Consider the following 24,501-nt stretch of genomic DNA (forward strand, 5'->3'; position numbering starts at 1 on the left):
CAAAAATTTTATTCCTTCTGCTTTTCTTAGCCCAAACAGTGGGGGCCTACATTACGTGCTGGTGCCCAGTGTAATGATGGAAGTGTCCACAGGTGGCTTAGCTCCAGAGGAATCCCTCATTCTGAGGAGGCTGTGGAGGGAATATTTGACATCCTGTGGCCAATGGTGCAAACATATATTATTGGTCAGCATTATGTCCAATAAAGGTAACATTTATTTACCTACTCATAACTTTTCCTTCTCCCTTGTGGGCACCTGGTGCTCTGTGACCCATTACAAGGGTTATTCCTTCCTCTTGTCTAAGCCTAGAGGTGGGTTTTTTTTTAAGCCTCTCTGGTTTCACCATGTATTGCTAGCAGGTAGAGCTGTTTAGAGAACTGATTGCCTCTCTAATTCCCCAGCTAACTGCTCAAACTGAGAAGACAAACTATAACAGCTAATTGTTAAACACTATGAAAAACTATCCTGCTTAGAGCCAGCCAGTCAACTTAATCATTTATTATACAAATGGAAAAGAAGACTTAAAGCAAAGCAGGATCATAATATGAGGGAATCCCAAGATTTTTTCCCTCTCTCTCTCTGCAGGAAGGATTGAGAGATTTCTCCTTCAACTGGAATTTAATGCAAATTAGGTGATGCCTTGAGTGGTGGTCTCATAGAGCATCAGGTGGCCATTTCACAGAGGAAAAGTTAGGGGTAGGTAAGTAAACTACTTTTCTCCTGAGTGGGCACCTGGTACTCTGTGATCCATTACAACTGGGAAATAGCCAGAAGTAAAACACATCTCCACAAATTAGAGGGAAACTTAAAACATCAAGTAAACTGAACATACTGGAAGTGCCAGTGTGCCACAAAGGTCCTATTGTTGCTTTTCATGTGAATTGTAACCAATTTCAGAGGGAATCTTAAGAATAGAGACCCACCTTCTTAACTGCTTGGAATTCTAGGAAGTAGTTCTGATGAGCTTTTTGGGTCAGCCAGTTGCCTTGAATTGAACGGGGCCTGTCTGAGCTCTCTCAATGATATAGCAGGTTATCTCGTTTCCCATTTTGGAAATTCTATTTACAAATGAGGAAAATGTGTATAGTACAGAGGTGCATCCCCACCATGGACCAGTTTCCACATTCAGCTACTGTTATATTATATAATAGGAATTCCTGGAAAGCAAATACTTGGAGTTCCCAGAAGAAATGCAGATTGTGAAATCTTTCCTTGGGCAACTAGACTACAACCAATGCCTGATAAAATGCCTAGAGGTAGGCCAGATCCTGAGAGGGAACTGAGGCATTCCTCTGAAAACTTATGAAGATGGGGGACTGGAGCAGCTGAAAGGTCTGGTCAGCGTACAGCTGTTATCTCCTAGAGGTGGGTTATCAGCAAGTCATCTATGTTGTAGATTGGCCATCAGAGTTACCATCAAACTGGAGAGAAAATAAGGAATGGGTGGGAAGCCAAAGCACACTGCCTGGAATTGGAAATATGTCAGCAAAGTGCAGGTAGCAAATTGGCACACGGGGACAGGTTTCATTGTAGGACAAGGAAAATACAGAGAAAAATCTTCTCAGTAAGGCCTGAACTCCATGTAGTAGTGGACCTTGTATACTGTAAAATGATTACCTGTATTGTAATTGTTCTTCAATATGTGATGTGGGTGCAGACAGTATTCCACTGAGATGTGTGTGCACCTAGCTCAACAAAGCCAGGTAACTTTACATAGCAGTACCTGTAGAGGTGGCACTTGTGCCCTCTGGCCTTATCTTCCCGCCCCACCCCCCATGGCTATATAAGGGTAGTGCAGCCTCAAATCCCTTCATTTCCTTTGCACTAAATGTGAAGAATAGAGACCCCAATGCAGAGGGGACAAAGTTGGGTCATGGTCTATACATCTGCAACCACATCTGGAAGAAGAGCTGCAGTACAGGAAGGTAACCATTTTTTGTTTGAGTGGCTGCAGACAGTGATGATCTGCCAAAATCTTAACAACCGGTTCCCTATAAAAAGTTCTGATTTAAGGGATGTGCCACAGTATTTTTTTTTTGTACCAATAGGGTTACCATACATCTGTACTTTCCCGGGAGGAATTTTTAAATTAAAAAAAATTAAATTCCTCCAGGACAGCAATTTAAGAACCAAAAAGCCTGACATGCCTGGGAAAATATGGATGTATGTTAACCCTACCTAAAGTTCTTTTTTTAAAAAGAGGGGCCTGAACTAGAAATGAGCTCTGTTTCACATGTGTGGGTCCCTGCCACTCCCTGGGGGTGTGCTAGGGTGACCAGATGTCCTGATTTTATAGGGACAGTCCTGATTTTTGGGTCTCTCTTATATAGGCTCCTATTACCCCATCCCCATTTTTCACATTTGCTGTCTGGTCACCCGAGCATGCACATGTGTGGGTGCCAGCTACTCCCTGCCCCCCCTCATTGAAGCAGGTGTGCAGGGTTACTGCCCTGGGAACTGCAGGGCACCAGTGGATGTGGGGCTGGCTGCAGACAGGGGCGTGGGGCAGGGCTGGCTGCAGGCAGGGCAGGGGGTGTGGAGCTGGCTGGAGATGGGGGTGTGTGGGGGCACCTGCAGGTACTCACTGGGAGAGCGGCTCGGAGCAGCCTGAGCAGCAGGATGCAGCCCAGGCCCAGCAGAGCATCCGGGGACCCACCAGGCAGCAGTAAGAGCCCCAGGGCCAGGGGTTGGGGGAGCAGCAGCAGCAACAGGGCCCATGTTCAGGGCCAGCTGGCAGCCTACATCGCTCCCGCAGCGCAGCGCCCCCAGTGGCCAGAGGAGGAATTACATCACATCTTGTCTGGAGCCCATCAAAGCTGCAGCACCCCCCTCGCAGGGAAGCGGGTTAACAACCGGTTCTAAAACTGCTTCAGAATTTAACAACCAGTTCGTGCGAACCAACTCCAGCTCACCACTGGCTGGAGACACGTATTTCTTTCAGGTGACTAGCAAGTAATACTTGTAGGTGGTGGGCTCAGAGTCTACCTAAATAGCATCTGCAGAACTGTCCTCCCAAAGTTTTCATCTGACCTGGAAGCTGCTGTTATAGCATAATGTTTGGTAAACGTGTATGTAGGACCACGTTGCAGCCTTGCAAATATCCAAATTTGAAATGTCATTAAGAAGTGCCACTGAAGTCATTTGAACCCTTGTTGAATGAGCCTGCAGAGTTTGCAGGGTGTGGCCTGAGCTGTATTAATGCAGGTGGTTATCCACCTGGAAATCTGCTGTACTGCTGCTGGCTGATTTGCTTTCATCGTATTTGCAAAAGAAATGAAAAGCTGATGGTGATTGAAAAAAGCTTAGTCCTTGCCCGATAAAAAGGCAGACACCATTTCACAGCTAAGGTATGAAGCCATTGTTCCTTAGGATTGGAATAAGGCTTGGGAAAGAATACAGGTAGGTAAATAACTTCAATTTAGGTGTCAGTCTGATATTGCATTGAGACCGGAGAGCAGGTACACAGCTCTGCTCTTATCTGCCACTAGGAGAAGTATGGTGACATTCCCCATGGTGTGTAGAAAAAGGGTAAGAATTTCTCTGAGCTGTGGAATGGCTCTGATTTGCTTTGTTCCCCCTCTGCACAAAACCCTCAGCTGCAGGAGGTGAGACAGCACTGGGGGTGGTGGTGGAAATGATGGCACTACCGTTCTTAAACAGCCATGGTAAGGGCTGTGGGCTACAGCATGTAAGCATTGCTGCTATAGGTACTATAGGTAACACTGACATGCGGGTGCTGACTGTATGCACTGTGTATGGAATACATGTCTGCAACCACAGCAGCCTGGACAAAAGCAACAGTGGGTGAAACTTGTCCAGTTTTTCTTACCAGGAAGAACACCCAAAAAAAAAAATTCCTCAGGAAAAAGTAAAGCTGGCCTTTATTGACTGCTTTCTAGTTCAGAGGAAAGTGGGAAGATAAGATGGATGCATCAGGAGAACTTGAAAATCAATGGGGGAAGACTGTTTTGAGCCTATTAAATATAGACTTTTAAAAATTTGATTTGGAAGGCTTGAAAACTGGAAAAAGTTTTATTTTTATGGGGAAAATAGGGTAGAAATCGCAGGTTGGTTTGAGAGGTTTTTTTCTTCTTACCTTTTTGGTCACGGTACACAAAGGCATCTTATTGAAGGGTTGAACTAACCATGTCAGAAATAGTAGAGAAACCATCAATCCACTGGACGACCCTTCTCTCAGTTGTACAGATTCTGATGCTTTTGCGGCTGCTCCAGTATGTGATTTGCCCCTTAAAAGTGGAAATGCCATTTTTAAAAAAAATTAGAGGCTAAGGAGCAGGGGAAGATCAGAGCTGGATGTGAGCAATCATGCTTGAAGTCCCTTGCTCATACAATGATCTCTCACTGTCACAGACCTTTAGGTGGCAGGCCAGTCCTCACCCACAAACAGACAACCTGCCAACCTGAAGCATATTCTCCCGCACCATAGTAACTCTAACTCAGGAACCAATCCATGCAACAAACCTCGATTCCAACTCTGCCCACATATCTACACCAGCAACACCATCACAGGACCTAACCAGATCGGCCACACCATCACCGGTTCATTCACCTGCATGTCCACCAATGTAATATACGCCATATGCCAGCAATGCCCCTCTGCTGTGTACATTGGCCAAACTGGACAGTCCCTACGGAAAAGGATTATTGGACACAAATCAGATATTAGGAATAGCAATATACAAAAACCTGTAGGAGAACACTTCAGTCTCCCTGGACACACACTAGCAGATGTAAAGGTAGCCATCCTGCAGCAAAAAAAAACATCAGAACCAGACTTCAAAGAGAAACTACTGAGCTTCAGTTCATCTGAAAATTTGACACCATCAGCTGAGGATTAAACAAAGACTGTGAATGGCTAGCCAACTACAAAAGCAGTTTCTCCTCCCTTGGTGTTCAGACTTCAACTGCTAGAAGACAGCCTCATCCTCCCTGATTGAACTAACCTTGTTATCCCCAGCCTGATTCTTGCTTGCATATAAATACACACCTGCCTCTGGAAATTTCCACTACATGCATCTGACAAAGTGCGTATTCACCCACGAAAGCTCATGCTCCAATACATCTGTTAGTCTATAAGGTGCCACAGGAATCTTTGCTGCTTTTACAGATCTAGACTAACAAGGCTACTCCTCTGATACTTGCTCATACAGTAATCTTCTAAGCTTTAAAGCCTTGCTGAAGTGGTTTTACACCTGTGCAACATCGTGGTGCACACTCCTCCCTACTGCTAACGTTTTAGTGCACATAGCCATTAGTGCCATAGCCTTGTTGTTGGAGAGGCCAGGCCAATGGTATGAGCTAGAAACTGCCATCAATGTCACTTTGATGAAAGTTACTACTGGGTTCAATAAAATAGCCAGCTCAGCTGCTCTGGCATATGAAACCCTTTTGGGACTGCCACCTGCAGGGCCAGCTCCAGGCACGAGCCGAGCAAGCTTGTGCTTGGGGCAGCAGATTCTCAGGGGCGGCATTCCGGCCAATCCTAGGGTGGCATGGCTGCCCTATTTTTTTTTCTTTTTTGCTTTGCCTCTGGGTCCAGCCACCCTGCACCCAGGGTTTTGGGGGGGGTTTTTTTGGCTTTGCCTCCGGGTCCAGCCACCCTGTGCCCTGTTTTGGTTTTTTGCGCGCTTGGGGCGGCAAAAAAGTCAGAGCTGGCTCTGGCCACCTGATGTGCCTAGTCTACCTCTGAGTTCATTTTCCCTGCCAGCTTGGGCCTTCAGTATCTTGGCTTGTTTGAGCCAGACACGCTTGCCTGCTGCAAACAGAGATCCAAGTCTGAACCATTCCCCCACAAGCTGCAGGCTTAACTGAAAACAGCTTAAGAAGTGCTCCTGTCTCCAGAACTCAGATACCCAGCTCCCAATGGGGTTCAAACCCCAAATAAATCCATTTTATTCTGTATAAAGCTTATACAGCGTAAACTCAGTGTTCACCTTCTATAACACTGATAGATATGCACAGCTGTTTGCCCCCCCACCCACAGGTATTAATACTTACTCTGGGTTAATTAATAAGTAAAATGATTTTATTACATGTAAAAAGTAGGATTTAAGTGGTTCCAAGTAATAAGACAGAATAAAGTAAACTACCAAACAAAATAAAACATGCAAGTCTAAGCCTAATACAGTAGGAAATTAAATGCAGGCAAAACTCACCCTCTGAGATGTTCCAATAAGCTTCTTTGATGTGGACTAGGCCACACTTAAGGGAGCATAGAAAAGAGGGTTAACTGACATGAATATGCCCACAGTATGGGCCAGACATGGTACTAACTGAGGAACACAATGAAAGGAGTGGGAAAGTGTCAGGTGTCTGAAGGAGCAGTGATTCTGTTCCCCCTCTGCAGAAAACCCTCAGGTTGCCCTGATGTATTTAGGGTTTGTTTTGTTGTGTGTTGTTTTTTTAAAACAGTGGTGTCAGTGTCTGAGTTGTTGGCAGAGAGAGGAGACTGGAGTGTAGACCAGGCAGCACCACAACTAGGATTAGCTAATGCCCTTTCTGGAACAACTGGTGCAAAACACCTGGTTGCTGTAGCAGGCTGAAAGGAGTGGGGCATTCAATCCTTTGAGTTCTTCCTGCCCCTTTGACAAACCAGCCTCTTGGAGACATTCTTGGGTAACATATTTCACCCCAGGCAGAAGGAAAAAAATAGCCAAGGACCTCTGGCTTGTTGCTTCCTAAAGGCCAGATCTTGCTGCTGAATTTCTGCTTCCAAGTAGCTCTTGCTGGAGTCAATCTTTGTTGCTGTTTCATTTTGGGTTAAAACACCAAGTAGCCAGCAAAACAATTTTCTTAGGGTATGTCTACACTACAAGAGTAGTTCGATTTCACTTAGGTCGAATTTGTGGATTCGACCTTATGAATTCGAATTTGTGTATCCACACTAAGGACACTAATTCGACTTTGTGAGTCCACACTAACGGGGCAAGCGTCGACATTGGAAGCGGTGCATTCTGGGCAGCTATCACACAGTTCCCGCAGTCCCCGCTTCCCATTGGAATGCTGGGTAGAGCCCCCAATGCCTGCTGGGGGAAAAATGTGTTGAGGGTGGTTTTGGGTAACTGTCGTCATTCAACCGTCACTCCCGCCCTCTCTCCCTGAAAGCGCCGGCGGGAAATCTGTTACCGCACTTTTCTGGTCAGAGACAGCGCGGACGCCACAGCACTGCGAGCATGGAGCCCGCTGTGATCATCGCTGCACTTATGGCCGTTGTCAACTCCTCGCACTTTATCGTCCACCTCTTCCACAGTCAGCTGCTGAGAAATCGGGCGAGGAGGCTCCGGCAGCGCGGTGAGGACATGAAGTGTCAGAGTGGCACAGACCTCTCACAAAGCACGGGATCCCGCGCCGCGGAGATCATGGTGGCAATGGGTCACGTTCATGCTATGGGACGGCGATTCTGGGCCTGGGAAACAAGCACGGACTGGTGGGACCGCATAGTGCTGCAGGTCTGGGATGAATCACAGTGGCTGCAAAACTTCAGGATGCGTAAGGGCACTTTCCTTGAACTGTGTGACTTGCTGGCCCCTGCCCTGACGCGCCAGGACACCCGGATGCGAGCAGCCCTGAGTGTGCAGAAGCGAGTGGCCATAGCCCTCTGGAAACTTGCCACGCCAGACAGCTACCGGTCAGTAGCGAACCACTTTGGCGTGGGCAAATCTACCGTGGGGGTTGCTGTGATGCAAGTAGCCCACGCAATCGTTGACCTACTGCTCTCAAAGGTAGTGACCCTGGGAAATGTCCAGGTCGTCATAGATGGCTTCGCTGCGATGGGATTCCCAAACTGCGGTGGGGCTATAGATGGCACTCACATCCCTATCCTGGGACCGGCCCACCAGGCCAGCCAGTACATTAACCGAAAGGGCTACTTTTCAATGGTGCTGCAAGCACTGGTGGACCATAGGGGACGTTTTACCAACATCTACGTCGGGTGGCCGGGCAAGGTTCATGACGCACGTGTTTTCAGGAACTCTGGTCTGTTTAGACGCCTGCAGGAAGGTAGTTTCTTCCCAGACCACAAAGTAAGTGTTGGGGATGTGGAGATGCCTACAGTGATCCTCGGGGACCCAGCCTACCCGCTAATGCCCTGGCTCATGAAGCCCTATATAGGCGCCCTGGACAGTGACAAGGAGCTCTTCAACTACCGGCTGAGCAAGTGCAGAATGGTGGTGGAGTGTGCTTTCGGACGTCTCAAGGGGAGATGGAGGAGCTTACTGACTCGCTCGGATCTCAGTGAAACCAATATCCCCATTGTTATTGCAGCTTGCTGTGTGCTCCACAATCTCTGTGAGAGCAAGGGGGAGACCTTTATGGCGGGATGGGAGGTTGAGGCAAATCGCCTGGCTGCTGATTACGCTCAGCCAGACACCCGTGTGATTAGAAGAGCCCAGCGGGAAGCGCTGTGCATCCGGGAGGCTTTGAAAGCTAGGTTCCTCAGAGAGCAGGGTAACCTATGACTGTCCAGTCTCTTTACAGAGAAGCTGAACCTGCCCCTGTTTCAGTTACTATTCACTTTTTTCAGCGGTTACATACCCCGTTCACCAGGTTTCCCCCCTTCCAACAGACGTTTAAAAATAAAGTTATTGGAACATTTTTAATTAACAAAGTTTTCTTTACTAACGAATTCGCGTTCAAGGGTTCAAACAGGGACGCAGACTGTGGTGGGTATGGTGTGCAGTGATGTACAGACCGCTTCTACACTCGAGGACTGACAGGCTCCTGCTCCTACAGCGGTCTCTGGGGGGAGGACGGTTACAGGAGGGTGTGCAGGAAGGGGTGGGTTTGCAGGAAGGGGTGAGGGGTGTGTGGGAAGGGTGAGTAGGTGGGGGATGATGGCTCTGGCTGGGGCTCAGGGCATCGGAGAGGTTCATGGCTAGGGTGGAAGGGCATGGTAAGGGCAGCCTGCCTTGCCATTTGTGGATGCCAGGCGCTCGGACCCTGGGGCAACATACACCTCCCAGACTGACCTGGGGCAGCAGACACCTCGCAGAGTGACCCGGGTGCCTAGTGACTGCACTCTGTGTGTGACCTGCTGTTGATCCTGCCCCCATGTCTGTACCCTGTTAATGGTGGCTGTCCTATGCAATTAACAAACCCCTCCCCCCCTTCACACAAAGTCTTCTGCAAAGAAACATGACGGAAACAGTAATGAACAGCAAACTATTTTTAATACTCAACTACACAGTTGGGGGATGAAACTGGGATTTGGGATCGGGTGAGCCAGGAAGGGAAGCAATTCTCATACTTTAGGGAATGAGAGCTGTTTGGTACATGAGCGCTCTGCTGGGGTGGAGTGACAGTTTTCACGGCCCCTAGCGCCCCTCCTCCTTGTGATTTTGGGTGAGGGGGGGACAGGACTTTGTGGCGGGGGAGGGCGGTTGCAGATACAGTTCAGGGGGGCTCTCTGCTCCTGCCTGCGGTCCTGCAGAACATCCACAAGGCGCCAGAGCGTGTCCGTTTGCTCCCTCGTTAGTCCAAGCAGCGTTTGAGTCGCCTGCTGGTCTTCCTGCCGCCACCTGTCCTCCCGTTCGCTGTGTGAGTGCTGCTGCCGAGAGAGGGTCTCCCTCCACTGGCTCTGCTGGGCCGCCTCGGCTCTGGAGCAGGCCATCAGTTCAGCGAACATCTCGTCCCGAGTCTTTTTCTTTCGCCGCCTAATCTGCGCCAGCCTCTGTGAGGGGGATGCCGGGGCAGTTCGTGAAAGAGCCGCAGCTGTGTGATGGGAAAAAAGGAAGTGATTTCCTTGCAAAGATACATGTTTGCGAACACTGAACACAGTCTACTCAGTTTCTGTGAACAAGACCATACAGGGCACCTAATCTCATGTGCTCTCAGGACAAGTTCGAATTTTCGGCATTCGCTTTCATTGCCTGGGGTCTTGCACTGGAGATCGGACAAGCGGGGCAGGACAGCAGAATCCGTGTAGCAGCCAGGCCTGGTAAGCCGTAAACTTTAGGCTGCTTAACAGTTAATGGATAGCAGTGCCCTCCTGCTGCAGGCAATCTGGAAAGCATAAAGTCTGACCCTGTTCCAGCCCCTCGCGGCTGCCCCCGGGAAAGATCCCTGTATGCTTTTCCTCTGTGGCCTCCAACACGTGGCTGTTAAACGACGGTCATTGTTATGCAAAGGAAAAGTCAAGCATTCACAATAGTAACATTAAAGTAATTCCCCTAATTAGATGCAGCAGTCGCCGAGCGAGATCACCCTGAGGCGGGTCTCCAGGAGAAACAGAGAGCGCATGCTGTGTGAATCCCTGCACAGACCAGGGCCCTATGCTGCCATGCTGGTCGAGGCAATGCTCCCACTATACCTCCTGATGGCCTGGCGCGGAAGAGTGTGCTTCCATTGAGCACCCAATAAGGCACCTCTTCCCAGGAACCTCCTGCGGAGGCTTTTCGATTACCTCTCCGAGAGCTTCGTGGAACTGTCCCAAGAGGATTTCTGTTCGATCCCTATATGCATTGACCTTCTTTTCATATAGTTTTTATTCCTGTTTTTTAAAAAATAAATGTTTACATGTTTATAGCACTTACCGACTGATCCTTCCCCTGATTCAGAGTCTGGGTTAACGGCCGGGGAGGGTTGGTAGGGGATCTCTGTGAGGGTGATGAAGAGATCCTAGCTGTCGGGGAAAGCAGTATTGTAAGCGCTGTCGCCTGCCTCGTCCTCCACAAACCCTTCCTCATCTTCCCCATCGGCGAACATCGAGAAACTGCCCGTCAACACTATCCCATCCTCAGAGTCCACGGTCACTGGTGGGGCAGTGGTGGCAGACCCACCGAGAATGGCATGCAGTGCCTCGTAGAAGCGGCATGTCTGGGGCTGGGCTCCGGAGCGTCCGTTTGCCGCTTTGATTTTTTGGTAGCCTTGTCTCAGGTCCTTGATTTTCACGCGGCACTGCGTTGCATCCCGGCTGTATCCTCTGAGTGCCATGGCTTTGGAGACCTTCTCGTAGGTCTTTGCATTCCGTTGTTTGGAGCGCAGCTCCGAAAGCACAGACTCATCGCCCCACACAGCGATCAGATCCAAGACTTCCCGGTCAGTCCATGCTGGGGCCCTCTTTCTACTCTGAGATTGCATGGACTCCTCTGCTGGAGAGCTCTGCATCGCTGCCGGTGCTGCTGAGCTCGCCCCGATGTCCAACCAGGAACTGAGATTCAAAATGGCCAGACAGGAAAAGGAATTCAAATTTTCCCGGGGCTTTTCCTGTATGGCTGATCAGAATATCTGAGCTCGGACTGCTGTCCAGAGCGTCAACACAGTGGTGCACTGTGGGATAGCTCCCGGAGCTACTAAGTTCGATTTGCATCCACACCTAGCCTAATTCGACATAGCCATGTCGAATTTAGCGCTACTCCTCTCGTCAGGGTGGAGTACCGAATTCGAACTAAAGAGCCCTCTAGGTCGAATTAAATGGCTTCCTGGTGTGGACGGGTGCGCGGTTAATTCGAATTAACGCTGCTAAATTCGAATTAAAGTCCTAGTGTAGACCAGGCCTTAGAGACTAAAGCAAGATGCTCCTGATGAATTTCTGCCCTAAACAGTTTAAGGCTTTCTTGCCATATAGTGGGGTGGGGGAGGTGGCATATTGCACAGCTGGGCCGTGAGCAGGAGCTGTTGGATCCTAACTGGTCCTGCTACACTGCTGTTTTCTCATCCCATACTGGTTTCCTGGAAATTCCTGTTCTCAAAAATTCTCTTAGTCTCTACTAGGAGGCACCATGTAGAGAGGAATAAAAAGTATAATGGAAAAGATTCTGCTTATCACCAGAGAGGAGGCCTAGAGCAGTGGTTTTCAAACTTTTTTTCTGGCAACCCAGTTGAAGAAAATTGTTGGGTCACGGGCATCAACAAAGCTGGGAATGAGGGGTTTGGGCTGTGGGAGTGGCTCAGGACTGGGGTGGAGGGTTGGGTTGTGGGAGGCATCAGGGCTCTGGGCTCGGGGGGGGGTGCAGGCTCTGGAGATGAGGGGGTGGGGGACTAGGGCAGGGGGGTGGGGTGCAGGAAGGGGCTCAGGCAGGGGATTGGGGTGCATGCTTACCTGGGGCAGCTCCCACACAGCAGTGCAGCAGGGGTGTTAAGGCAGGCTTCCTACCTGTCCTGGCACTGCAGAGCACCCCAGAAGCAGCCAGCAGCAGGTCCAGCTCCTAGGCAGAGGTGCAGAAGAAGCTCCACATGGCTCTTTCCTGCAGGCACCGCCCCCAGCTCCCATTGGCTGGTTCCCAGCCAATGGCAGGTGCAGAGCTAGTGCTTGGGGGTGGGGGTAGTCCTCAGAGCCCTGGGGCACCCTCACCCCCAGGAGCTGGACCTGCTGCTGGCCACTTCCAGGGTGCAGTGTGATGGGACTTTTAATGGCCCTGTCAGCTGTGCTGACCAGAGTCACCATGATCCAGTGCCCTACATTCTGTGACCCACAGTTTGAAAAACACTCACCTAGAGGAACTACCTGCTAAAGTGGAGGTGAAATAGGGGGGAGTTGGAGGTAATCAGTTCTCTGAACAACTCCACCTGCTAGCAGTACATTGTAAAGCAACAGGTATTTTTAAAACCTTGCTTGGAGGATGAGAATAACCTAGCTGTAGTGGATGAGGGAGCACCAATTGTCCACAAGCCAAAGGAGTACAGTGTCACTCACTGCGCAACAGAAGTCAGGATCCTTGGTTATAAGATCCAAATATAAGAGCTTCCAGCTGGACCAATACTACTTATGTGTAGCTTAATATGTAATGCTTGAAATAATGTGTTTACAAATATTATAAGAAAGATTTTAATATAGCGGTGTGTAATATTTTTTAATTCAAGTTTTCTGTTTTTCAGGGACTTCATGTGTGGACTGTGCAAAGAGAAAGTTAGGAGAAAATGACTTGGATCTTTCTAAGAGGGTGAAACAATCAGATAATGGTATTCTCACCCCCTAATAAATAAAATCTTAAAACTCCAAGATGTGTAAAAATAATCTCTGAAAAGTTTTCAGAGCTAATTATTTCCAGGACTGAAGTGGATTAAAAAGTTCAAAATCTCTCAGTACATTTCTAGGGGGTGTAAGTGGTTTTTATTTACAGATTGGGTGTAAGTGGTTGCAGGGCAGTTGAAATACTAACTGGATTAGTAATTGGCAGATGGCTACTACGTCTCATACAGTCAATTTATTACAAATCTAAGAGTGACTTACCATTTTTTTTTTTGTTCTCATCAGTTGATACCTCTGCTGGTGACCTGGGATTGTAAAGAAGTTTGAAACCCAAGTGCAGGGCAACTGCACAGGACTGCCAGAGGGGGAAGCAGAGAGCTGGGCTCTCACTATTCCAGAGTTTCTGTGACTTTCTCTACCTGGCATTGACTGTAACAAGCCTGCTTCCTGGCAAGAACAACAACTTGGAATGGCATTAAGAGTTTACCTTCACATACCATAGTAGCCTGCTGCTCTTAGCAATTTTTTCTCTCCCAAAGTGAATTATTCTCACTATCACTAGTCCCAGTCAAGAGCAGGATGTAACGGGGGGTAGAAAGTGAGCTAAAAGCTGTTAGAAACTAACATTGTGACTGTACCCCAAGATTAAAGTAAAAGTTTTAAAAATAGACAAGGATTCATTTCCACAGCACCACAAAAAGGCAGTGTTAAGTGTACCTAAACTAAACGTTAGAGAAGGCTGGGGTTCAAACACATAAAAGGGAAACTGGCACAGCCTATAAAGAGACATTTTAAGTAGAAATTAAGGTTAAAATTAATTTATTTTTAAGACCTGCAAACAAGGGTAGCACATTGTGTGTGTCTGTCGTCATTCGGACAACTTGCTTGCATATTTTATTTTTTCCCCACCCACCCCCTTTCATCTACTTTCTTATTCCTGGTTCCTCTTCCAAGCTGCTCTATATGGGCATGCCCCTGCACCCCTGACTGAGTCAATTAAGCTCCATATGCCCAGAAGGCTCTCAGCACAAAGCTGCTTACAGGATCTGAACCTGAAAACTGTAAGCTCCTTGGAGCATGCACCATCTTCATATACAGCACAAGTACCTGACCTATACAATTGTACTATGAATATTTCAGTTTTCACTTGTCATCTGTACATTTTAGTATCAATTAACATTGGGGGAAATGAGGATATAAATGAAAATTGCCAACAGCATACAGGCTGTTCTTTATTGACTGGGATTCACTTCACCACTTACTATACACTGGAATGAAAATATTTGTTGGTTTGAAGGACAGGACATGCTTTTGGTATTTCAAGTAGTGATTATGGGGATGTTTTCATTGCTGCACAGTTAAAGCAGGCCACTATCTAATTACGTGCAGTAGAGAACTGCTACGAACTCCAGCTCACCAAGGTTTTAACCACTTCAGCTGCAGTCAATGTGACTACTCCATATACTTAAGACCCTTGCTGAATCCTGTCCTCAGACTACCAAATGTAAATTCTGAGAGCTTGGATTTCACATTTTTATGAAGTGTCCTGTAAAACTTGTTAGTTTCCCCAAAATTGTGGGTTGCCCTGGAGCAAACAAATGTATTTAAATGAAATTCTAAAGTGTTCCAAAAATGAATATTTCTTTAATCAGCATCAATCAGATACTGATGGCTGATTAAGTGGCTGGATTAGGCTGTCATTTTTGCATCTATTTTCCTGAGGCTGCTGCGAGTTTTGAGGTAGTTTCAACACAGCAGTCATAGGTTAAAATTACTGCAATACACTTTTATTGAACTCTATTCTATGGCACTTTTATGGCCCCTATCACCATAGTATCTGAGCATCTCATCGATTCAGTTGGTTCCTCAAATATTTGTCTTTTAGTTTTCCCATGAGCAACACTACATAACTGCCTTCCGCCTGCACGTGCACATTTAAACTTAGGATAGATTTGATTTGAAGTGTTTTTAAATCACAAGTAAATTTAATTTTGCTTTTTTTTTTTAAAAACAACAGGTAGCACTGGAGACTCTTCAAGTCTAAACACCACTGAAAATTGCAACTTGTAAAACAGCCATTCTTGCCTGTAGTGCCATACAATTGCACCGTGAAACATGCACATTGCAGTAGTGATGGGATCTCTTACAATTCAGTTATGCACATTAAAAGCAGAGTTGCTGTGTGACCCATCATGGGTTGTGTGTGGGATTTCTTCAACATGCATTCTACTGCCAGGAAGCTACTGGCAGTAGAATATCCATGTTTCAGTTATCTTGCAAGAAGGACTGACTTGCAACTAGCTCAGGGAAACATAGTTGAAAGGGATATACCTAGAACATGACTGTTCAGTGTGATGCATTCAGTTAATCAAAAAGTAACTTGCTTTGAAATCCTGTTTTGAATAAGACTATGAGTCTGGATTCCCAAGCAGAGGAAATAGGCCATAAACCTAGACGTTCATTAAATGATGCATCTGGCTCTACTAATGCTACTGTAGTTTATTGGACATCATGAGTAAGGGTATCACATCTGGCCATAAAGTGTGATGATTAATCTACATTGTCTGCCATCTATGCTGACTGGCTGTTTGCTAAAAGGCAGGGGAGAAAACCCACCAAGGAACAGTTTTGACTGGGGGAGAGAGGGAAGCTGTACACCTCTTTGTGGCTTGGCAATGAACAGCAAACATGGCCATGTAATATGGAGCGAGCTAGCTTTCATCAGTTTCTGGGCCTCACAGAGCATGGCACCAGGAAGCTCTGGATTCACTTTCAGGAGAAATGTAAGGTTGGTCTTTTACAAGTGTTGGAAACAGAAAATAATGTCTCCTTCTCTAAGAGTAGCTCTTCTAATATATAGTTTTAAAAAAATTATGCTACTAGAACTTATCTTTATATTTAACCTAACCACATCTGAAACCTTGTAGTGAGACTCTTCCTGATAAAAAGAAAAAAATGCTATACGTTTCAAGATTTTTTCCAACATTTTAATTCTCAATATTTTAACATTGAAAAGTTACCTTTAACAGATGAAGTTTGCGGTTTTTGACAGCCATCATATGAATTTAACATAGCATCCATATTCAAAAAGATACTCATCATTCATCAGTTTTTATATTATAGGACTTAATAATGCTAACCAACAAGAACATACTTAACGGGATTAGGCACTAGTCACTAGAATTTAGCAATTTCAGTAAAATTTGAATTTGTAACACAACAAGAACATGTACTCCATAAAACCCTAAACAAAACTAGGTCAATGAATACAATCATTTATTCGTCTCCAAATTCTAAGAAATGGCTTTGTGGGTTATGAAGCTAAATTCTTTGACTTCTGTATAAGAATATTTAAAAGCAATATTCAAAAAGCTTACACAACTTGTCATAAAGGTGGCTGTAGAAATCAATTGTGTTATTCAAAGATGGCCCTGAAACTTTCATGTTTTATTCTCGTGGGGAACTGTGCTTCTCTTTTCGTTCACTGTCATCAATGTCTGGATACACAGTGAGATCCAGAGTCAGTACCTGACTAAACATGTAATCATCTTGCTGAAAGAAGGAAGAATCAAATCAGTTTCCAAGCATATATATTAAAAATAAGCATAATCTATAAGATGATGCAGTTATCAGAAGGACCACTTAACTATATGTAGCTTGTTCTGGAACACTATTAAACACTTACCAATGACTGTTCCTGAATGGCAAACAATACATTTGAACCACCCAGCTCTTGATACACTTGTTAGAGAATTTTTTTTAAATGAACATTAAGTGGGGGGGGTCATTTCTTAAGAAATAACTGGCTGTAGCTGGAATTTTTTTAATAGTAGTTTAATTGCCACATGAAGTTAATTTGATTGAAATCAAGACAGAAAAATAATAAAGATTATTTGTACCTCTGGACAGACTCCAATTAATGCATCTGCTCTGGAATAAAACTCCTCCTTCAGAGAAATAACTATCATCTGACACTGTTCCGCTGCCTGCTCTTTGATGAAGCTTGATACCTTTGGAGAAAAGCCACAAATTTTAGGATAAGTGGGTTCTGTCAGATTTAAATCACAAATTGATTAGGGAACAAGGGGAAAAGGAATGAATTACTCAGCAGCCAGAATTCCTTTATGAAATAGGCAGGGTAAAAGGGGGAATATAACTGGCCAAGAAAGACACTATACATGACATAGGTTCACAGTATGACCCCATAGGTTTGGCCCTTTTAAAAATGTATATGAAAACAGTCCACTTTAGAAATGCGATATTTCTAAAGTTAACATAAGGCATTTTACTTGACAATGCTGTTAAGTTAGGTGGATTTCCATGTATAAGCCATACATTTTACAGCTTACCACCACTTACATAATGTTTTGCAGATTACAAATGTGTATTACTGTGCTGTTTTATGTGGCAGAAAATGTTTTTCACTAGCTGTAAAGTGTTACTGCATAGAGCTACATTTATAATTTGAGGTGAATAAAGAAGACATGCTATGTCATAAGTAGGCATAGTTGTTGAAATTATTCTGAAGATTTTAAAACCTGACTAGTTTTCAAGATGACTGACCATAATCCATTCTGAAACTAACTTTTATAAGGAGTTAGTATTATACACAATTAAAGTTTAGGAAAGTTTTTTATTTCAATTTTCAGTTTAAAGCCCTCTAGCCATATTACAGCAGAAGATCTCCAGCAAGTTTCCACTAACCAGACCTTTCCAAAACTCTGTGGATCCCAATAAGTACTATATATATTATATATACATACATACACACACACACACACACACACACACACACACCCCTTTTCATATGCAAAAAAGTACATGCAGTATTTATTAAGCATATTTTTTCTATTTCCAAACAACATTATTTTCTGTAACAAACTCAAAACACTGGCAAATATATAAAGGTCCCTTCATTTGAAGGTGTCTCAGGTCTTTCCCATGGCAGGTAAGATCACCATTTACAGCTGAGGAAACTGAAGCAATGAGAAAAGTTGGAGTAGACCTCAATATTGATATAAAAATAGTTATTAATAAATTATTTTACATAATTACAATCTTAACTTTACTCTTATTGAATTTTGAGAGAATTATTTTCATACACTTGCTTAGAGAATGATAGCTCACACGCTTAGGTTCTGATGGGTTTTTTGGTTGCTTACCTTATTGTATGAAATTATTACACTACCAAATTCACTGTCCACTTTGGGCAATTTCATGGTCATAGGATTTTTTAAAATCGCAAATTTCATGATTTCAGCTATTTAAATCTGAAATTTCATGGTGTTGTAATTGTAGGGGACCTGATGCAAAAAGGAGTTGTGGGACGGTCACAAGGTTATTGTACGAGGAGTTGCAGTACTGCTACCCTTACTTCTGTGCTACTGCTGGTGGCAACGCTGCCTTCAGAACTAGGCAACTGGAAAGCACTGGCTGCTGGCCAGGATCCCAGCTCTGAAGGCAGAGCCGCTGCCAGCAGCAATGCAGAAGTATGGCATGGTATGGTATTGCCACCCTTTCTTCTGCACTGCTGCTAGTGGGGCACTGGCTTCAGAACTAGGTGCTTGGCCAACAGCTGCTGCTCTCCAGCTGCCCAGCTCTGAAGGCAGTGCAGACTTAAGGGTGGCAATACTGCAACTCCCCCTAAAAATAACTTTGTGATCCCCCTGCAACTTCCTTTTGGGTCAGAACCCCCAATTTGAGAAATGCCAGTCTCCCCCCATGAAATCTGTATAGCATAGGGTAAAAGCACACAAAAGACCACATTTCCCGGGGGGGTGGGGACCAGATTGTATGGTCCGTGACATGTTTTTCATGGCAGTGAACGTTGTAGGGCCCTATTATTAAAGAAATTCCTAGGAAGTCTGCTTTTTGCAAAGCAGTGACAGACACCAAGTGTCAAAGAGGATGACACTTCATTAGCCATAATTCCATATTTATCTCCCAGTAAGTTTACACTGACTGGAATGCAGTTTAACTTCTGTTTTGCTGTAATATTCTACATTATTTTCTTTTATGCTACATTTTCAAAACGTATAGAAGTGTTATTGTGACTGCTGCTCTGCAAAGAATATTTGATAATATTTAATTGAAAGCTGTAAAATGTACTACAAATGATAGTTCCTAGATATACAACCTATTTGATCGAAAGGCAAACAACCAACGAGCATTTTCTCAAAGAACAGGGCACTGCTCTGGTATAGACATGATCTTTATCACAAGAAAACAAACTTTGTAAAATTTTAGAAAGAGATGTGGTTGTGTAAGAGAATGTTTTCTATTCAGGATATTCCAAAGAGGAGTGATGCTTAGGATGTGGTGTTATAGCTATAAACAAAGTAATAAAGTAGATCTATTTACCCCTCCTTTTTCATTTTAAACTCAAAGAATTCTAAAAATATCCTTATTGACACAGATTTCTTTTGTAAACAAGCTGAAGTCTTTATTCTTCAAGAGGAGAACATTTATGGTTGGGATGTGTTTTACAGAAGATATCCATTACTTCTAACTCCTCTTCTCTGAAAAACATTTTTGTCTCAAATGCCTAAAATAATGTTTGCTTCTTTTGAGATTTGTATTTGTAAATATTTTGTATCTAACTGCAAACCTTCATAGAATATGAAAGGGTAACTCATCTTTGTAGCCAAGAACAAAAGATCTTAGGTATATTTAGGATATAGAGGTGAAATATAAATATTAATTAATGTTGTAAAACACAGGCTACAGGCCCAGGCTTGTATTTAGCTTAGCCACACAAGGTCTCAGGTCTGAAACAGGTTGGCATGACTAGTTAATTGAAAGATAACCCTATACCAGTTAAGTAAGATTACAGTAAAAAGATGAGTTAAGTGCTGACATTCTAGAAACTATGCAGCAACAGACTGGAAAATATGCTGCAATGTGCCAGTTAATATCGCAAGATGCCAGAGAGTAACATTTCAGGGGATTCTTTAATAACTTCAAGTTGCTATGGTAACTCATGGACATAGATGTTAATGAGAATAAAGAGAACTAAGGTGTTAACTTATGAAAAACAAGACACCCTGATATTAGTGGGGTGTGGAAACCCACATAAGGAAAAGGGGCTGAAACCATTATACATGGAACAGTGGGCATCAGCATAACACATTATAAAGGCTGTATCCTAGCCTTAGTGCCTTGGGGGAAGGAGATGCCAGGATGACAATCACTGGTGATTACGACGAAGAGAATAATGGTTCACACTTCACCATCCCTACCAGGAAATGTAAGTGATACCAGTATTAGGACTAGACATGCTATGTTATCCCTTTCTTTCCTGTTATAGTTTTTGATAACGGGTTACTAAGATTTTAATAGAAGGATTGAGAATTTGTAAGTACATCAGTTGTGGTCATTGTTTCCCATGTGTTCCTAGAGTCTCCAAGGCTAATGATATTCCTAATGATGAATCTCACCCTGCTAATCCTGATACTGTAGTCATTTAGGAGGCTGAACTCTTCACCCAGGTCACTGTGATCTAATATAAAACCAATCAATATATGAAGCCAGAAATTAATAAGGCTACATCTTGTAGTCACTTGAGTTCTTCAAGATATGTTGTCCCTATGTGTAGTGCACTTCAGGTTGTGCATGCGCTCCAAATACTCAGGGTACGTCCAGACTACCCGCCGTATCGGCGGGTAGCAATTGATTTTTCGGAGATCAATATATCGCGTCTAGATGAGACGCGATATATCGATCCCCGAATGCGCTCCCGTCGACTCCAGAACTCCACTGGAGCGAGCGGCGGTACCAGAGTCGACACGGGGAGCCGCAGATGTCGATCCTGCACGGTGAGGACGGGAGGTAAGTTGGAATAAGATACGCAACTTCAGCTGCGGGAATACCTTAGCTGAAGTTGAAGTATCTTACATCGACACCCCCCCGCCACATACACACAGTGTAGACCAGGCCTCAGGATCAGAGATTTTTCCCTAGCAATGTCTGTGTGGTTTGCGCATGCTCTCCGGCTCTCATGTTCCACACTGAATGGACAAAGGGGGCTGTTGCCATCATTGTTCCTTCTCTACCACCAATTCCCAGTAGGGGGAAACCAGGCAGCAGGGAAGGAGGGTGGGTAGTGTACTACGCATAGGGACAACACATCTTGAAGAACTCAAGTGACTACAAGGTGAGTAACCCCTTTCTTTGAGTGATTGTCCCTAAGTATAAAGCACTTCAGCTGATTCACAAGCAGTGTCACTTTAAAAGGAGGTGTATGCCTGGAGTCCTATGACAGACTGCAGAACGGCTCTGCCTAGAGAAGCTGCAGCAGCAGCAGCTGTTTGCACTAGTCACAGTGGCTCTCAAATTGTGGGTCAGGACCTGAAGTGGGTCACAACCCAATTTTAATGGGGTCACGAGGGCTGGCTTAGATTTGCTGGGGCCAGAAGCCAAAGCCCAAGCAGGAGTAAAATCCTCTTCCTTCCATGCCCCTAGGTGCAGGAGGTTTTCGACTTCCTGAATGAAGAGTTGCTCATGAGAAGGATCCATGAAGAGGGATGGGGAAGGGGGAGGGAAGGGTTGATTGGCTACAAACGGCAGGGTATAGCCCGATGAGACAGTATTGAGCACCCAGCAGTCCAAGGTGATATGGGACCAGGCCGACTGAAAAGGACGGAGGGGGACGGGGAACGGATCCAATGCAATGACTGGGGCATCGTCCTCGGGCACATCCTCAAAATGACTGCTTTTGGATGCCTTGGTCCCTAGAAGAACAAGGCTGGGCAGGCTGACGATGACAACTGGTGGCATCGCTTAAAACCCATCTTTGCCCTTCTTTTTGTAGGCGCCAGATCCAAGGGAACTGCAAGACCTCAATGACTGCAGACGTAGTAGGGGGCAAAATGGCTTTTTAGCCTGCTGAGGAATATGTAGACCCAAGGAGCGGAGGGTGGCCTGGGCTTCTTTAAGACTGTCGAGCCTAGCATCAGTTAACTCCGAGACAAGCCCTGTTCCCTTGAAAGGGAGGTCCTGGAGGGTGGACTGGATCTCCTGGGACAGCCCGGTGGTCTGTAACCAGGAGCTATGCCTCATGGCTATTGCAGAGATGACCACCCTGGATGCCAAGTCCATAGCATCCCAGGCCATCTGGAGGACACCCCTGGCTACCACCTTGCCTTCGTCTATTAGAGTAGCGAACTTCTCCGCCCAATCCTGTGATAGGCTCTCTTTGAACTTGTCAATGGAGTCCCACAGGTTGAAACTATCTGCCAAGTAGGGCCTGATGGTTAGAGACCCTAAACTGGAGGCTTGCTGAACAGATCATGATGTCATCAATTCACAGATTAATCTCATGTCATACACTTCCATTAAGATCTTCAAGTAATTATTTGTATAACATTAAAATTACAGTTGTGGTTTTATATTCAACATAATATTATATTTCATACTACACATCTCAGACCCCTGGTAGAGTTAAGGGTAGATTAAAGAAAAAAAGTATTTGGAATTTCTTTTTTAATGCAATACAATGGTGATGAGGTGTCCACACCACAGAAGAATGAAAGGGGTTAAGTCGGCTAGACAGGTTAATTAATTCCACAAGGGTGCACCTGGAGGTGGAGCGGGGGAGTAAGGAATGAGTGAAAGCAGGCTCAGCTGGGCAGGAAGAGGCAGAGTTTGTATAAGTAGGTAGCTGGCAATGGAGGGGCAGCTAAAAAGGACTACAGACAGGCTGTATTCACTCCCCGAGTGGAAGGAGTTGGCAGGCTGGCAAACCCAGAGAGGGAGGAAGCCAGACATGTGGGACGTGGCCCAGGGAATAGCAACAGGGCTAAAGGAAGCAGCATGGGGCTGCTATTTGTAGCGTCCCTGGGTCAGGACCTGGAGTAGTGGGCAGGTGTGGGTCCCCCATAACAGCCACTGGGAAAGTGACAGTGCCCTAGCAGAAGGGAGTTTAAACAGGCCCAAGTAAGGGGCTATATTGGAAATTATATTACTTCAGAAGGGGGCTGAACTGAGATTGACCCAGCTGGAAAGCTGGGGTCAGGACTAAAGGGACAGATGCCAGAGCAAGCCCAGGGAGGGCTGCAGAGAGAGAGAGAGACCAACCAGGGTGCTGGGATAGGCCCTGTTGGACTGTTTAAGGACTGTGAGAACTGAGCCCAAAGACAGGGCTGCAAATAGGCCCTGCTGGACCTTTTACCCCAGAAGGAGACTCACTGAGTGACCTAGCCAGAGGGCTGAGTCACAAAGGAGACACTGAGGGTTTTGGAGGAAAAAGAGCTGCAGACCAGAGACAGAGCGATGTCATGCAAGCCATGGATGAGGCTGTCAGCCTCGAGCTAATCCAAGAACAAGGAGGCGGCGCCAGACCAGTGGTGAGTGGAGCACTCCATGACAACAACCTTAACTCTAATATACCTGTGTGCATGTGTGGATCAATGGGCACTGCTTACTAAAAGTTTCCAGACAGTCCCACAGTTCACGTGTACCCATGTATGGAATACACACAGGAACCATCACTCAAATTCTTAAATTTGTCCCTCATGCAGTCTGTTTTGATTTATGCCAGTAGAGAATAACTGAACTTCTCTCTTTGCCCCAGCCTCCCTAAATTAAACAACCATCCTTCTGCAAAAGGATACCACTATGTCATTAGATTATCTGTAAATTAATTTTAGATAACAGAAGGAATAACTTACTTTGCCAATGTTTGTGTTATCCAGTGCAGCATCCACTTCATCCAAAACAAAGAAAGGGGCAGGGCGGAAACTTAAAAATAAAAGAGTCAATTACTTTTATATAGATAAACTAATATTTTTGGGTTTTAGATTGTCCCATAAAATGTTGACCAAGAAATAGTAATGTCAAGAACAGAATAGGAACATAAAACACACTTTTGGACATAACATGTTCAAAATGCCTTCTGAAAATACTATGCTACATTTGTTTCCACACCACTGATGCTCAAAGATTAGTAAAAAGATGGTACTGTAAAATTTATGTCACCATATTACCTGTGTATTGCAAACACAAGAGCCAGTGCTGCCACAGATTTTTCACCTCCTGACAAGTTGTCCATTGGCATAAAGCGTTTTCCAGGAGCCACACAGTTATAGCTAATGCCTTCTAGATATGGTTCCTCAGGGTTCTCGGGGCTGAGAAATGCCTGAAACACACATGCCTCAATATTTAGTTAATACTGAAACATATGAAATGTTTAGCTTAGGGTTGCTATTGTTTGTATTTTAAAGTTTAAATGTGACACTTTGGCCAATTTGTAGTGAATAACTGTATTTGTATTTAAGAGACATTGCTAAAATGTGGTTCTAGAAAAATCTATCTTGTGAAACCTTTTGGATATGACAGACATCATAATCAAAGAACCACCATTTAAGGCAGACTGACATCTTGGTCATATTTTCAACACTGTTCCTTATCTTTGTTACCAATATCACTTCAGATTATTAAAGACACACATTTTAAAAAAAAATTTCAATTTACTTTTCACTATCTGTTTAGTTTATTTCATTTTACTTGGACAATAAAATAAATGAAATAATTTTCATATTTATAGACAAAACGAATAGCACCTGTGCAAAGTGTTA

General features: G+C 44.9%; 2 protein-coding genes across 7 annotated transcripts in view; one reads left to right on the forward strand and one right to left on the reverse strand.

Moving 5' to 3' along the window:
- The window catches only part of FAM118A (family with sequence similarity 118 member A), a 46,366-nt gene extending 22,446 nt beyond the window's left edge, over positions 1 to 23,920 (forward strand). The window contains exons 7-9 of one of the 5 annotated variants that reach the window (XR_006574587.1): positions 31 to 206; positions 586 to 700; positions 21,738 to 23,920. Coding sequence is in view for 3 of the 5 variants with exons in the window: in XM_044995318.1 (XP_044851253.1) it covers positions 12,835 to 12,918; positions 13,214 to 13,245 (116 nt within the window). In the remaining 2 variants the exon portion in view is untranslated. Of the gene's footprint in view, positions 1 to 30; positions 207 to 585; positions 701 to 1,151; positions 1,366 to 12,834; positions 12,919 to 13,213; positions 15,838 to 21,737 lie in introns of those variants that run through there. The other 4 variants (XM_044995318.1, XR_006574577.1, XM_044995326.1 and 1 more) reach the window with 4 other exon arrangements.
- Positions 15,960 to 24,501, reverse strand: part of SMC1B (structural maintenance of chromosomes 1B) — a 75,363-nt gene continuing 66,821 nt past the window's right edge. Inside the window, exons 22-25 of one of the 2 annotated variants that reach the window (XM_044995270.1) lie at positions 23,911 to 24,062; positions 23,596 to 23,665; positions 16,828 to 16,938; positions 15,960 to 16,480 (exon numbers count right to left, since the gene is read on the reverse strand). In XM_044995270.1, coding sequence (XP_044851205.1) covers positions 16,376 to 16,480; positions 16,828 to 16,938; positions 23,596 to 23,665; positions 23,911 to 24,062 — 438 coding nt within the window. In that variant the 3' untranslated portion in view covers positions 15,960 to 16,375. The remainder of the gene's footprint in view (positions 16,481 to 16,827; positions 16,939 to 23,595; positions 23,666 to 23,910; positions 24,063 to 24,501) is intronic. The other variant, XM_044995280.1, reaches the window with a different exon arrangement.

This window comes from Mauremys mutica, chromosome 1, assembly GCF_020497125.1.
Source record: "Mauremys mutica isolate MM-2020 ecotype Southern chromosome 1, ASM2049712v1, whole genome shotgun sequence".
Taxonomy (NCBI): domain Eukaryota; kingdom Metazoa; phylum Chordata; order Testudines; family Geoemydidae; genus Mauremys; species Mauremys mutica.